The sequence below is a fragment of the Hermetia illucens genome, chromosome 4 (assembly GCF_905115235.1).
Source record: "Hermetia illucens chromosome 4, iHerIll2.2.curated.20191125, whole genome shotgun sequence".
Classification (NCBI taxonomy): domain Eukaryota; kingdom Metazoa; phylum Arthropoda; class Insecta; order Diptera; family Stratiomyidae; genus Hermetia; species Hermetia illucens.
The window spans coordinates 65369164-65384380 of NC_051852.1; the positions used below are offsets into that span (position 1 = coordinate 65369164).

At 38.9% G+C, this 15217-nt stretch overlaps 1 protein-coding gene across 4 annotated transcripts in view; it reads right to left on the reverse strand.

Annotated features, from left to right (window-relative positions):
* The window catches only part of LOC119655665 (oxysterol-binding protein 1), a 370343-nt gene that overhangs the window by 305131 nt on the left and 49995 nt on the right, over nt 1-15217 (reverse strand). For 2 of the 4 annotated variants that reach the window (XM_038061651.1, XM_038061652.1), the window contains exon 2: nt 12672-12761. The exons of the other annotated variants lie outside the window; for them this stretch is intronic. In XM_038061651.1, coding sequence (XP_037917579.1) covers nt 12672-12761 — 90 coding nt within the window. The remainder of the gene's footprint in view (nt 1-12671; nt 12762-15217) is intronic. 4 annotated transcript variants of the gene reach the window in all.

Consider the following 15217-nt stretch of genomic DNA (forward strand, 5'->3'; position numbering starts at 1 on the left):
GATGTTTTGAGATGTTCGCGCACAGAACTGAAGTGAAGACCTTGTAGATGGTAGGAAGACAAGTTTATAGTTTTATACATATATTTCCAAAAATTTCGGAAATCGCCTTTTTTGGGGCAATGCTCTACAATGCGTTTAAAGTTTCTTGTTATTAAAATTATTCTGTATAAAACGTTAAAATTTGTTAATACTGAGAGTTCTCCCTTCCCATCAGCAGCTGCAAATGATTTGATAAAACTTTTTTTTTAGAATTCGGCACAATTTTGATTGTTTGTTGATTTTCTCCGAACGAGCCGTTGCACTTGGGTCAATTTTAATTCGGTTATTTGACGGGTGCTATTTCCAAGAAAACATTATCCAACAGCGGTCACCTCAACTGTCTTTAAAATTAGAACCAATTTTAGGCATATTTCATTTCAAAGATTCCGCGAATACGGTTGTCAAGAATGCGTTCAAAAATCTTCATGGTACGGGAAAGTAACCGGATCGGACGGTAATTTGAACATTCTGCTGGACTATCTTTTTTTAAGGTTTTGTGTGAAACAAAACCTTATTAGGATCGAGACGGTGTCTGTCTGTCTGTCACACCCGATTTATTCGGAAACGGCTAGACCGATTGTCACGAAAATCGGTGAGAGTATGTAATCTGGTGTTCCCTTTACATGCAGTAAGTGGCGCCATCTTCTATTGAGTTTAAGGGAGGCTTCCCATACATGTGATTGGAGGGTGCACATTTTTTTTTTCACAGAATGTAGCCATGTGGGGTATCAAATGAAAGGTCTCAGTTAGTACTTTTCGAAACTCGTTCAATATTTGATATTGAGTGAAACATAGGGGAGTGAGGGCTCAAAATATGACCCCCAAAAAGGGTAACAAGTCTCGTTTTCAGAACCTAGGCAACCGAAAAATCTGAAAAAAATCACAGTGATGCATCTCTACGAAATCTAGGCCTCAAAATATATCCGGTTCCGATATCTCCACAAATAAAGTTAATAATAGGATATTTCCACATTTTAGAAATATACCCGGCACTCCCCTTATGTTCATTCCCGGAGTACAAAATTTGACATGCGTGTAATGAAGAACATAATGCACAGTTTGGTCAAGTTTGAAGAAAATCCAACTATTATTAACGAAGTTATAGGCGGTGAAACTTCACAATTTTTCGTGAATTTTGTGGACTCTATAACCTGCATGACGTCATCATCACATATCAATTCGTCAATACCACAACGAAATGAGTTCTTATGAATTGGGTCGCAGAGAATTATTTTGGTTTAGTTTTTTAGTTATTTGTCAACCAGACATATGTGTATGTAGGTATATAATGTATGCGTGCTAATGAACTTTGCGGGTAGTGCCTAATTCAAATAGATATAAGAAGTAAATCCGAAATATGGGTACGATCAATTTATATACGTGCATACATGTGTACAGTATTCGGAAATAGGCAGTTTGTTTGTTTAGAGTGAGCGTAATATCTATGGCTCTAATATGTACGTATGTCTCGTAGTTTGGAAAAATATGAAGGATTATGTTGGATTTTTAGCTATATACGGATAGAAAAATGTGCGTTGATTTTTCTTACATAAGATGAACACAAAACCTTTATACCCGAAGCGCGAGCTTCCGGTATTCCGACTTGTTCCCATATTGAAACAGTGGTACTTTGTTGCCAGTCAGATGGTATTCTTCTTTCCTGAATAACCCGATTAAAGAATTCACTGAGCCACAGTGTTGGGACCCAGCTCTTCGTTTTCCAGGGGTCCTGTGGCTTTCCCAGATTTCATTCGTTTCATTGCCTCCTCGATTTCGGTTGCGCTGACAGGTGGAACTGGTCCAAATGTCGGCAATGATTGTCGAAGTGGATGATGATCAAAGTCTTCAGTTGAAATCTGTTCGAAGTATTCTCGCCATCTATTCGTTGCGGCTAGACGGTTGGTAAGCAAAATACCGTTCTTGCCATTAACGCAACAGAAGTGTTCGATATCCTGTGTGCGTTCGTTACGGCTTTTAGCAAGTCGATACAGATCTCTCTCGCCACCCCGAGTGCTCGGGTGACAGCGACTGCTTTCTTTGCTTCCCGGTTGGCATTCTTATATATTTGCCAATTAGCAAGCGTTTTATCGTCGAGATATTTGTGGTAGAGGCATTTCTTTTTACGGACGTTCATTTCAACATCATCATTCCAAAGCCAAGCTGCTTTGTGTATCATATCTTTCATTTGGTTCGACAATGTTTCCACATTCGTAATGGTCGGTAATTGTGAGAGTGAGATCGTTTCTTATTTCTTCCCACCAAATTGCCACCATTTAATGCGCGGCGAGGCAGTGCCAGTTCCCACTATAAAATGTAGGAAGATGACATAATCGTTTGATGAACCATGTATTTATAAGTACAAGGTCATGGGTGTCCGCAAAATCGATTATACGTTTGCCACCCTCATTGCGCCCTCCGAACCCCTTTCCCCCATGGCACCTGTTACCGTCTGCCTTTTCACCCACATGACCATTAAGGTCGCCGGCAATGATTATATAATCGTTAGCAGGCACGTGACAAGTTTTTTCATCGAGAAGTTGCCAGAAGGCATCTTTCTCGGCATCAGGTCGACCTGTTTGTGGAGCATAGGCGGTGAAGAAGTGAATAGTGCGATCAGCTGATATAATGGTGAGCTTCATCATCCGATCATCAAATCGTTCGACTTCTTTAATGGCATCACGGAAACCCACTGAGATGGCAATGCCAACACCATATTGAGTGTGTGGGTTACCAAAATAGAGAAATTTATAACCAGCCATTTTTACCGCGTTCGCGTTCAATGTCGCAGCTTTTGGAACCAGACCATCGGGTTTCTTGCAGAGCGCAGATATCAATGCGCCTTTTCCGAAGGGCTCTTCCGAGTTCCTCGGTCTTTCCAGTTAGGGTACCAACATTTAGCGTACAGACATGTATTTGTTTTGTTCGGACTAACTTGCTTACGTCCTGACGCCGTCCATGCGTCAAGGACTCTTGCCCAATTCTCGACTGGACCGGGGCCCGTCCTGCCGCGTCGACTGAGGTGGACGCCCTAGCATTTATCCGAGTTTTGTGACTCAAGCCGATTATCATGTTTGTAACGACATTGTATGCATTTTTTTGGTCGACCTACCGCGGGGCCTGTCACCAAGAGAGATCAGGTAGGATTTAGCCTAGCAGAATAATTAGTATTTATCTCTTTGCCTGATCTCACATTTCTACTTTTTAAATGCGTTTTTCTCGAAACTGCATGTTGAAAATCGGCTGCCATCATAGCCAAAAATCTATCCAGCCAAATTCTTTGAAATTTTCAGGACTTATTCAGAACATATTCCTACGGTCCGCAAACTAGGATAATTGCGATTCGTTCAGTAGATGTTTTTTATTCATTGAAGAAGCCGTGAAGAAACGTCAAAATTCATAAAAAAAAGTTTAACACGGCACCAAAAATTTAGCTTTGAATATCTTTTAATAATCCTAGTTTGCGGACTGTAGTTTAGTCTGTACGTTAAAATGCCGTTTACTTTTTTGGAGATGGGTGTATAAATTGCTTTTGTATTCAACTACGTGATCAGGGTGGAAAAATTACTATGCACGCCCAAGATATTAATAAATCTATGGTAAAAAATTCGTATTTGTATCTTTATCCAGTTCTTCACAAAAACATTCTAAAAAAAAGCCAAAAAAAACGGCCTTCACACGGGATGGCCCCCTTAAGGGGGTCATCCCGTGTGTCGGGTTGGAGAAATCGATTTTTTTTTGCATGAATTGTATCTATATATAGTGGAGAATATGTGGGCAAACGGATTTTCCGATATTCCGAGTCCTTCAGAAGTGACAGTGTTAAACAGGTAAGGAGTTTACAGCCGCGGCTAGAGTACCGATGAGAAAGAGCATCGAATCTTTTTTTATCTGTTAGTTTTTTACCTGAGCCTTATAAATTCGTACACAGGTAAATGTAAAAAGATGGAAAACCAAGCAATTGTCTAAACTTATTTGTTGTTTGGAATAAAAAGGATAATCCAGTCTGGAGTGAGCACTGAAAGGCTTTCAAGCTACACTCAGTTATATTTTGTTGTAAGTATTGTGCTGTTTGTGTGTTCAGTGATTTTTTTAAATGGATCGTACGAAGGGAGATCGCTTTAACGTTCAACGTCGTTCTCGCACTAAAAAACGAGCATTTCATGGGGATCGATAGTTATCAGAGAAGAAAAAGGACTTCGCATCAACATCAGCAAAGAAACTTTTAACAAGCATGAACATGGATGTTCCAATTGGATTTTGCTGGAGTTTTCTCCGGTATTTCTGCAAATTTCTACAAATAATAGAATATACGTAGTAGTAAAAAAGGAATACGTAGCACATGTCGAGAAAAGAATGGGAAGGCGGCTTAGAAATGCAAAGAAGAATCACAAAGGCATTGGTGGAAAAGGGGCTGGAAAACTTACTGATAAGGACCTCACTACATTTTCTGGGCTAGCTATTCGTCGACACGCAAATTCGATAGAAGGAATGAAGCAAGAAATTTGGGAAACTTTCTTCCATAAATGTTCTACAGACGAAAATCCATCAAAATTGTCAAGCAGGCGAGGACAGTTGGTGCAAATGGCGCAAAACGGAAGCTAAAGGAGAACTGGATAGTTTTCACCACGAGAAGGCACCTTTGATTGAAGAAGTTCAAAGGGTCATCAAACCAATCTACGAAGATTTGCACGAGATGATCTCTTGAACAGATGTTTAGGAGCAGAGATCCAGAACAACAATGAGTCGTTAAATGCATTGATCTGGACTTTCGTTCCTAAACACCTTCATTCTGGGGCCAAGGTCGTATAAATAACCACTTTTCTGGCTGTAATTATTTTCAATGAAGGATTCAATGGCATTCTCAAAATCCTAGTGACAATGGGATGTCAAGTTGGTCACATATGTCAGGTTTATGCCGACCGCCGTAATGAAGCGCGAATTTGGCGGTCCGAACGACGATCGACTGACCTCGCTAAAAGAGCTAGAATTGAAACCAGGGAGCAACAATCGGCCTTACAAGACTTTTTTGAAGAAACGGAGGGTGCTCTCTATGGACCAGGTATAGCAGATTAATGGTGAGTTAAAATTTTACTGTTGATAATTATATTTAAATTTTCAAATGCGTTTTTCTCGAAACTGCATCTTGAAAATCGGCTGCCACCATAGCTCAAAATCTATCCAACCAAATTCTTTGAAATTCTCACGGCTTCTTTAGTACATATTTCCACGGTCTGCAAACTAGGATAATTGCAATCGGACGGGTAGTTTTTCTTTTATTCATAAAAAAAGCCGTAAAAAAACACCAAAATCCAAAAAATTAAGTTTAAAAGCCCACCAAAAATTTATCTTTTAATATTTTCTAATTATCCTAGTTTGCGGACCGTGGAATATTGTCCACATTAAAATGCCGTTTAGTTTTTTCCCCTCAGATGAACACAGTGCCCTCCAGTGTGGCAGCAGAAAAACACCTTTTTTTGGAGATGGGTGCATAAATTAACACCTATTCCGAAAATTAGCTACGAAATCAAGCTGAAAAATTTATCACATATACTAGAGATATCAGTAAACATATGGTGAAAAAATCACGTTTCTATCTTTATCCAGTCCTTCAAAATAATTTTTCAAAAAAAGGCAAAAAACGGCCTTCACACGGGATGATCCCCTTAAGGGGGTCATCCCGTGTGTCGGGTTGGAGAAATAGATTTTGTTTTGCTTGAATTGTATCTGTATATAGTGGAGAATATGTGGGCAAAAGGATTTTCTGATATTCCGAGTCCTTCAGAAATTACAGGGTTAAACAGGTAAGGAGTTTGCAGCCGCGGCTAGAGTACTCAATGAGAAAGAGCATCGAATCTTTTTTTACCTGTTAGTTTTTTACCTGAGCCTTATAAATTCGTACACAGGTATAAATGTAAAAAGATGGAAAACCAAGCAATTGCCTAAACTTATTTGTTGTTTGGAATAAAAAGGATAATCCAGTCTGGAGTGAGCACTGAAAGGCTTTCAAGCTACACTCAGTTATATTTTGTAGTAAGTATTGTGCTGTTTGTGTGTTCAGTGATTTTTTTAAATGGATCGTACGAAGGGAGATCGCTTTAACGAGTATTTCATGGGAATCGATAGTTATCAGAGAAGAAAAAGGACTTCGCATCAACATCAGCAAAGAAACTTTTAGCAAGCATGAACATGGATGTTCCAATTGCGACAAGTTTTGTATATTGGATTTTGCTGGAGTTTTCTCCGGCATTTCTGCAAATTTCTGCAAATAATAGAATATACGTAGTAGTAAAAAAGGAATACGTAGCACATGTCGAGAAAAGAATGGGAAGGCGGCTTAGAAATGCAAAGAAGAATCACAAAGGCATTGGTGGAAAAGGGGCTGGAAAACTTACTGATAAGGACCTCACTACATTTTTTGGGCTGACTATTCGTCGACACGCAAATTCGAGTGAACGAATGAAGCAAGAAATTTGGGTAACTTTCTTCCATAAATATTCTACAGACGAAAATCCTCAGCATCAAAATTGTCAAGCAGGCGAGGACAGTTGGTGCAAATGGCGCAAAGCGGAAGCTAAAGGAGAACTGGATAGTTTTCACCGCCACCTTTGACTGAAGAAGTTCAAACAGTCATCACCAATCTACGAAGATTTGCCACGAGATGATCTCTTGAACAGATGTTTAGGAGCAGAGATCCCGAACAACAATGAGTCGTTAAATGCATTGATCTGGACTTTCGCTCCTAAACACCTTCATTCTGGGGCCAAGGTAGTAGAAATAGCCACTTTTCTGGCTGTGATTATTTTCAATGAAGGATTCAATGGCATTCTCAAAATCCTAGTGACAATGGGATGTCAAGTTGGTCACATATGTCAAGTTTATGCCGACCGCCGTAATGAAGCGCGAATTTGGCGGTCCGAACGACGATCGACTGACCTCGCTAAAAGAGCCACAATTGACACCAGGGAGCAACAATCGGCCTTACAAGACTTTTTTGAAGAAACGGAGGGTGCTCTCTATGGACCACGTATAGCAGATTAATGGTGAGCTAAAATTTTACTGTTGATAATCACATTTAAATTTTCAAATGCGTTTTCTCGAAACTGCATCTTGAAAATCGGCTGCCACCATAGCTCAAAATCTATCCAACCAAATTCTTTGAAATTTTCACGGCTTCTTTAGTACATATTTCTACGGTCTGCAAACTAGGATAATTGCAATCGGACGGATAGTTTTTTTTTATTCATAAAAAAAGCCGTAAAAAAACACCAAAATCCAAAAAATTAAGTTTAATAGCCCACCAAAAATGTATTATACCTTTTAATGTTTTCCAATTATCCTAGTTTGCAGGCCGTGGAATATTGTCCACATTAAAATGCCGTTTAGTTTTTTTCCTCAGATGAACACAGCGCCCTCCAGCGTGGCAGCAGAAAAACACCTTTTTTTGGAGATGGGTGCATAAATTAACATTTTTAAGCTAAAAAATTTATAGCATATACTAGAGGTATCAATAAACATATGGTGAAAAAATCACGTTTCTATCTTTATCCATTCCTTCAAAATAATTTTTCAAGGAAAGGCAAGAAAAACGGCCTTCACAGGGGATGACCCCCTTAAGTGAGTAAATCTTGAATGTGTCGAAATGAAATTTCTGGCTACATCATAAATATCATAAACAAGTCGGGAAACCGGAAGCTCGGCGCTTCAGGTATGAAAGGTTTTGTTTGCTTCTTCTGTGAGCATATTTGAATACAGAACTGTGCCATTTGTACGTAGCCCGTTATGTATATGCATTAGCATGTCAGACTACTCACGTGTGTATTGATATTTAGTTACAGCAAATTTACAGAGTAAAGTCAACTTCGAGCTACTGTAACTTTGTTGTATGATTTTGATTAAACTTGGGTATAATATGCTTCATATTACAGTCTATACCGATACCACTTGATAAATTTAAGGGGGTTTTTACTCAATTTCTCCAAAAATATGGAAATATACTATTACTAACTTAATTAGAGAACATACCGATATGGAGAGTATTTTGAGGCATGGACACCGTATAGAGGCAGCTTCATGTTTTTTTTCAGATTTTTCGGTTGGATAGTTTCTGGGAATGGGTCCGTTAAAGAAATCATCACTCTTCACCCCTCCCACTGCCCAGCTTTCTAACAAATCTCAAAACTTACCGAATTCGAAAAATACTAATCAAGACCTTTCATTTGATACCCAACATGACTATATTTGATGAAAGAAAATGTTACACCCCCCTTTTGCATGGATGGGTAAACAAAACCTTAAAAATTTATTTTCTCAGGAGGAAATGTGGAGCATAAGAGAAATGGTGGACTAGTGGCACTTTCCGCAGAAATGGAAAGAAGGACTCGGATATAAGCCATGCGCATGCTCGCGAACAGTGACAAGACTGTTGAACGCATCCACCGAGTTCTGTAAACAAATGCCGAGGCGAACAGTATAACATCGGCGTGTGTGTTTTGTGCTAATCCAAAACTTTGATTTGAAATCTCATCTCTACTTCTTGCATGTAGGAATCACTTTGAAGTAATTGTAAGTGTAGGGGTTCGCAACCATTCCAACAAATTTCATGTCAATGCGTACCACCGCCCCTGAATATATTGCGTGTGAAAGTGTTAAAACGATTTTTTATCTTTTTTATACTTAATCACCTTATCAATTACTCGATCATTTAATGATGAAATATATAAAGATAATTAAATAAGATTAGGTAGGCTTTTTGAAAACGATTTTTTATTTTCAATTGAATGACTCCAATTACATTTCAACGGGACCACTTTTCTTCAAAACAAGAATTTCTTTCCGTTTTTCCGTCACTTTGCCTCCGCCGATTGTTAGTGCACGAGCAGGATAACTGTAGACATGTTGATCAGAAAGAAGAAATACCAAGAAATAAGCTACATAATAAGAAAGGGCGGTAGTTGCACTGGACACTGCTATGATAGGGAGTCCCGTAGTCTCGAATGGCCGGCACGTGTCTCGTTACATGGCGAAAAGTATATTGGCAGCTGTGAAGCCTTTACTTTCCGTGAAGATCATCGGCGACCGTGGAAGATTATCGGGAAGTTTTAGTGGTAGCTGAAGTTCATCATCAGCAAGCGCAAGAGATAGGAGTTTATGGCAACCATATGTATATGTGTCCGGATAGGTAAGTGGTTAGAGCATAAGGCTGTCGAACGGAAGGTCGCGGTTCAAATCTCACTGGTGGCAGTGGGATTTGTATCGTGATTTGACATCGAATACCAGTCGACTCAGCTGGGAATGAGTACCTGAGTCAAATCGGGGTAATAATTTCGGCCGAGCGCAATGCTGACCACATTGCCCTCTACAGTGCAACACAGTACTGTGGTGTACCGTTACCGTTTTGAATGAAGTGCTCTAACACACTTCAAGGCCCTGATCCAATATGGATTGTTGCACCAACGATTATTTCCAAGTTATTACAATCTCGGCAGATGCCGGATTTTACCTAATGCACTAAGTGCCAAGCATTTAGGCTCGGACGATCCTACCTACTTACAAACAAAAGGGGCGCTGGTGGTCCGTCGAGTACTCCCCGCAACATCAAGCACGTATGCAAAATGGTGTACTTCTGCATGGTTTGAACCAGACTGTGCGAAAGTCCCAGAACATGAAGGGAAGCCGTGAGGGATTTAGGTACAATACCTGTAGCTGACAATATTATGGGAACTACAACCACCCGCTCGAGACGTTAAATTTCTTTGATTTCCCAAGCCAATGGCTCATAGTTCACCTTCTTCACATATTTCCGTTCAATGTTGCCATTATGGGGGATAGCAACATTAATAATATATACGCAGCGACCCGTCTTGTTAACTAACAGTACGTCAGGCTTGTTATGTGCAGTATGGTGATCAGTCAGAATTTGCCGGTCCCAATACATACTGTAAGCAGAACTATCAAGTACTGCTTGCGGCTCATATCGATAAAATGGGCATGTTCCCGTGATCAACCCATGCTTGTATGCAAGGTTTTGATGGATAACCTTACATACAGCATTATGTCTGGTGATGTATTGCACTGGTGCCATAATAGTACAGCCAGAAATGAGATGGTCCAACGCCTCTAACGCCGAACCACACATTCTGCACTGGACGTTCTCCACCCGTTCTTTCATGATGAGCTTTTTATAAGCTCGGGTGACGACTACGCCGTCTTGAATGGCACACATAAACCCCTCCGTCTCAACAAAGAGCTCCTCAGCACACAGCCATCTGTTCGGCAAATGCAAATCCACAAATGGCTGCCAAAGACAATTCACGTGTTTACCGTGCATTGCCATCGACTTCCATTCATGCTGTAAAAATAAGCGCGCAGCGAGTCGACTTGGCGATGATGTCCGATGCCGCAAAACAGGTTCATTCGCTCCACGGCAAACTTTGCATAATGCATTCGGAATTTGGACATAGTTGTCCGTATCCGCCGCTGGCGGATATTTACGTTTTCCAGATCGGTCTTCGTCCACGGCAATATTCCGAATGCATAAGCCAGTGAAGGGATAGCGAATACATTCAATGCGCTTATCTTATTCTTCCCCGAGAGATGCGATTTCAGCACCAGCTTTACACGTCGGAGGAATTCGGACAGCAGACCATCCTTCAGATCACCAACTCGAGCATGGGTTCCTTGCAAAATTATTATTATTATAATATGTATATTGCCACTAGTTATTTTGTGGGATTATCTCTTATTTATAAATTTTCCGAGCTCAAATATTACCGAAAAATTTACATTAGAAAAATCCTTCATGAAATTTCTTGGAAACGAAAGCGGGGAAAAAAATTTGCCGTGCATTTAGACTGTTAGAATTGTTTTATAATTGGTTATTAAGTTTTCTCTGTTTGTTTTTAGTACTTTCAATCAATCTCAACCAACAATTTAATAATTAGTCAAATAGCAAAGTAGTTAACTCAAATAGAACACTGCATTGAATGATGGAAAGCCATAAGCAAAAAGCATGTATAATAATAATAATCATTTAGTTACAAGAGGATGTAAACAAATCCAAATGACTTCAATGTGACACTGATATTATACGATATCTTGGGGTGAAATAAATTTCTACGAAGAAGATGCTTAGCTTCAATGTCCAGTCGTCGAGCTCAGCTAAATAGAGCTTGTTGTTAATACAGGAGGGCCATTATAGAATCCTGACCCCATAATTTCCAGCAAGTTAGAATACTCTCGTCATACATATATAGTAGCTCAAAATGAACCTCGGATTGTAAGAGGTTTGTTCCTTATCAGACCTTTAAGATTATAGGCAAAGAAAGTAAACGGTAGATTTCTTTTTATTTACAAAGCTTTATTCACGGAAATAAAAAAATTTCAAAAAACAGCAATATTTGTTGGCATTAATTTTTAAAAAATTAAAGAATGACAAATGAGCAAATTTGATCTCGAAGTGAAAATCTGCCATTCAATCGTTTTACTTATACATACAATGAGCAAAAGTGAAATCCGGACACCGTCGTACGAAATACATAAGGGCTCAGGAAGGTGGTAAATGAAGTTGTGTGTGCTTTGTTTTGCGATAATAACGTTACGTAGTCTGTTGGATACAGTTCAAAAAGATTGAACGAAAAAGGATAAAATGAAACTCTTGTTGAGGAGGGAAAACAAAAGAAACTCTATTTTCGTATGCAAAATTGAAAACCAAAAAATCGTAATAATAACATTAAAAACTCAAATAAGTCAGAAAACCGGAAGCTGGACGCTCCAGGTAAGAAAGGTTTCGTGTATTTCTTTTATAAAGACATTTGAGCGTGTATTTGCCCCATTAGTACGTAGCGCGTAATATATGCATATATTATGTGAAAATATCCATTTTCAAGTGATATTTGCATCCAAAGCCTTGAACAACTTTAACCTATTATAACTACTAATATTAATATTTCTACCAAATTTGGTAGGATCACGCTCTTCATTTTAGCCTATATTGCTGCAAAATTTGGTGCTACTTGGATGAACTGAAGGGGGTTTCCAGCTAAATACTAAAAATTATAATTAACTTTCTTTGAACAGATATCGATATGTAGGGCTTTTCTTGATTTTTTCCGGATTTTTCTGTTGGGTAGTTTCCGAGAATGGGTCCATTAAAGAAATGATCACTTTCAACCCCCGGCACTCCCCGCCTTTCCAACAAATGTTAAAACTAAGACCGGCTTCAGAAAGTACTAATCATTTCATTTGATACCCGCGATGTCACTTTATTAATTTTCTATCGTATTTATTTATGTATGTTTTGGTTGTTTCCAACTGGTTGCTTAGTTACATCGATTAGCACATACATAAGTGCTATAGAAACACGACACCCAATACATTAACAGAGGCGCAGAACTCGGCCTCAAACCGGACGATTCATTTTTTGTCCTTCTTGATATGTGTTAGTATATCAGATTATTTGTTTTCCAATTTAATCAAAGTGGCATAAGCTTTTTATAGGATAAACCAGAAAATTTCAAAATCAACTTCAAACATTAAGCCTTAGCCGGCTTGTTCAATATACAAAACTGCAGTTTCGATAAAAAATTGCGTCCAAAAACAACCGTTTTATTTAGAGAAAAATCGAAAAAATTTACTTTGAATGTCGGCGATTTTGTGAAAAATGGATATTTTTTTCACTGTTATTCAACTGAACCATTGATCCAGATGATCGATAATTTTGACCACTGCAAAAGATAAAAGTAAATATATATTTTTTTTTATGGTAGTTGTAACATAACAGTGAATTATTTTCCAATAACAAAAAATACTCAAAGTTGTTCAATATACATATGTACTTTAAGATGATATAATGAGCTATCAAAAAAGTTTGAAATTTTCAACAAAAAACAAGTCGGGAAAATGGAAACTGGGCGCTTCAGGTATGAACGGGTTTGTTTGCTTCTTGTGTGAGTATATTTGAGAGTAGAACTATCCCGTTTGTACGTAGCCCGTTAAGAATATGCATTTAGCATGTCAGATTTAGTACTTCGGGTTGTAAATTTACACGGTAAAGACAACTTTGAGCTACTGGAACTTTGTTACTAATAGTATGATTTTGATCAAACTTGAAGATAATATGCTTCATATTATATTTTATACTAACACCAACTTTTATAACTCTGAGATAAACTTAAGGGGGTTTTATTCAATTTTCCCAAAAATATGGTAATATACGATTATTAACTTAATTTCAACAGATATCGATATGGAGAGTATTTTGAGGCCTGGGCACCATATAGAGGCAGCTTCATGAATTTTTTTTTCAGATTTTTCGGTTGGGTAGTTTCTGAGAATGGGTTCGTTAAAGAAATCATCACTTTCCACTCCTCTCACTCCCCGCCTTTTTAGCAAATCTCAAAACTAAGACCGGCTTCGAAAAGTACTAATTAAGACCTTTCATTTGATTTAATGAAAACACCCCCCTTTTACATGTATGGGGACCCCCTAAATCTCAACGTAGGAGGATATCACTCACTGCATGTCTGGGGGTTCACAGGTCCCACCTTGTCACCAAATTTCGTGTCAATCGGTATATCCGTTTCTGAGAAAAGTGCCTGTGACAGATAGACAGACATACAGATTTTAATAAGGTTTTGTTTTGGAAAAAAACCTTAAAAAGGAGAATAAGCTTAATTTTTGGAAACCCCATCGATCTAGAATTAAAAACTAACTAACCGTCCTAACCGTGACCTAAATTAAAGATTTAGATTAGAAAGAAAAACAGTATTTATTTTGATCACTGACTAATAAGTTTTTAGCATCGAAAAAAACGATAGTGTTTGTGACCGCTCAAAGACAACGTCTCACTGGTCAAGCGAAGCTGATACGTGATACATGGTTTATAGAATTCTCTTGGAATGCCATCACCCCCATTTATTTATGTGAGGCTTTAAAATCAGAGCACAAATCAAAAAGGAAACCTCCTCAGATTAGTCTTCCAGGAGCTTCGACCTGAATCTATTCGGTAATTATGCCACTTTTCGCTAATTCTGGCATAGACACCCCCAAGTGCCTTTGAAAGAAGAAGAGAGCAGAACCATTATAATTTGGATGGCCGTTTACACGGTGTAGGTGAGGTAAACTTCCCTCAAGTCAATATTATTTATTGTTAAGCTGCATTTGAATTTAATACACCGTTGAGGTAATGACTCCCCTGTGAATTTTGTACTAACGTTTAAGAATTATCGTAAAAGGGGCTAAAAGGGATAGAAATTTATACTTACCGAGACGTCAACAAAGCCTTGACTAGGAACTGAACTCACGGATAAAACTTTTTATTATCGAAAACGGTTTATGATTTATTTCTGGAACGAACGCACATCAACACATCGAGGGCTTTCTCCAATTTGAGCGGGGGTTCGGGCGAGATATGTTGTATCTAGGCGAAATGAGACGGTAGGAATCTCTAGACTACGCCTTCCACCCTTGTGGCACTGTACTTTTTACTGTAGTATGCCTAGTGATAGCAAACACAAATCCGGCATCGGATTAGTACTTACTGCATCCGGAACACCCACCAGTATATCCCGGGAACCGATACCAGAAAGGTATTATTACGCTTTACCGGAGATTCCCGATATATAGATGAACAACCCAACAATCCAATTGAATCAAGGCCTTGGAGTATGAAGTATGAAGTTCATTCAAGACCGTAATGGTACACTACAGGGTTATAGTACCCTATAAGAGGCAATGTGGTCAACATTGCGCTCGCCCAAGATTATTACCCCTGATTTGACAGCTTCAGCAGATTTCACAGTTGAGTTGACTGGTATCCGACGGCAAATCACGATACAAATCCCACTGCCACCAGTAACATTTGAACCGCGACCTTCCGTATGCTAACGTTGTGCTATAACCACTCAGCTATCCAGACGCGGATGGATATGCCTACACTGTTTTTTCCAAAATATATAAGTGTAATTTCCTAAAAACCAGTATCAAGTTGAGACTGTTCCGGCCAAACTTCTCTGTGCTACTATATGGGAGAAGCACATAGAAACCGGCAGCCACTGTTACTCGGATTCTCAGGGCATTCACCATGGCATGGAAAACTTCGACACCGAATGGGCTAAATACTCGTAGATGTGTTGATCAGAAGGCAAAAGCGGCAGCGGATAGGTCATACATTGAAAAAAGG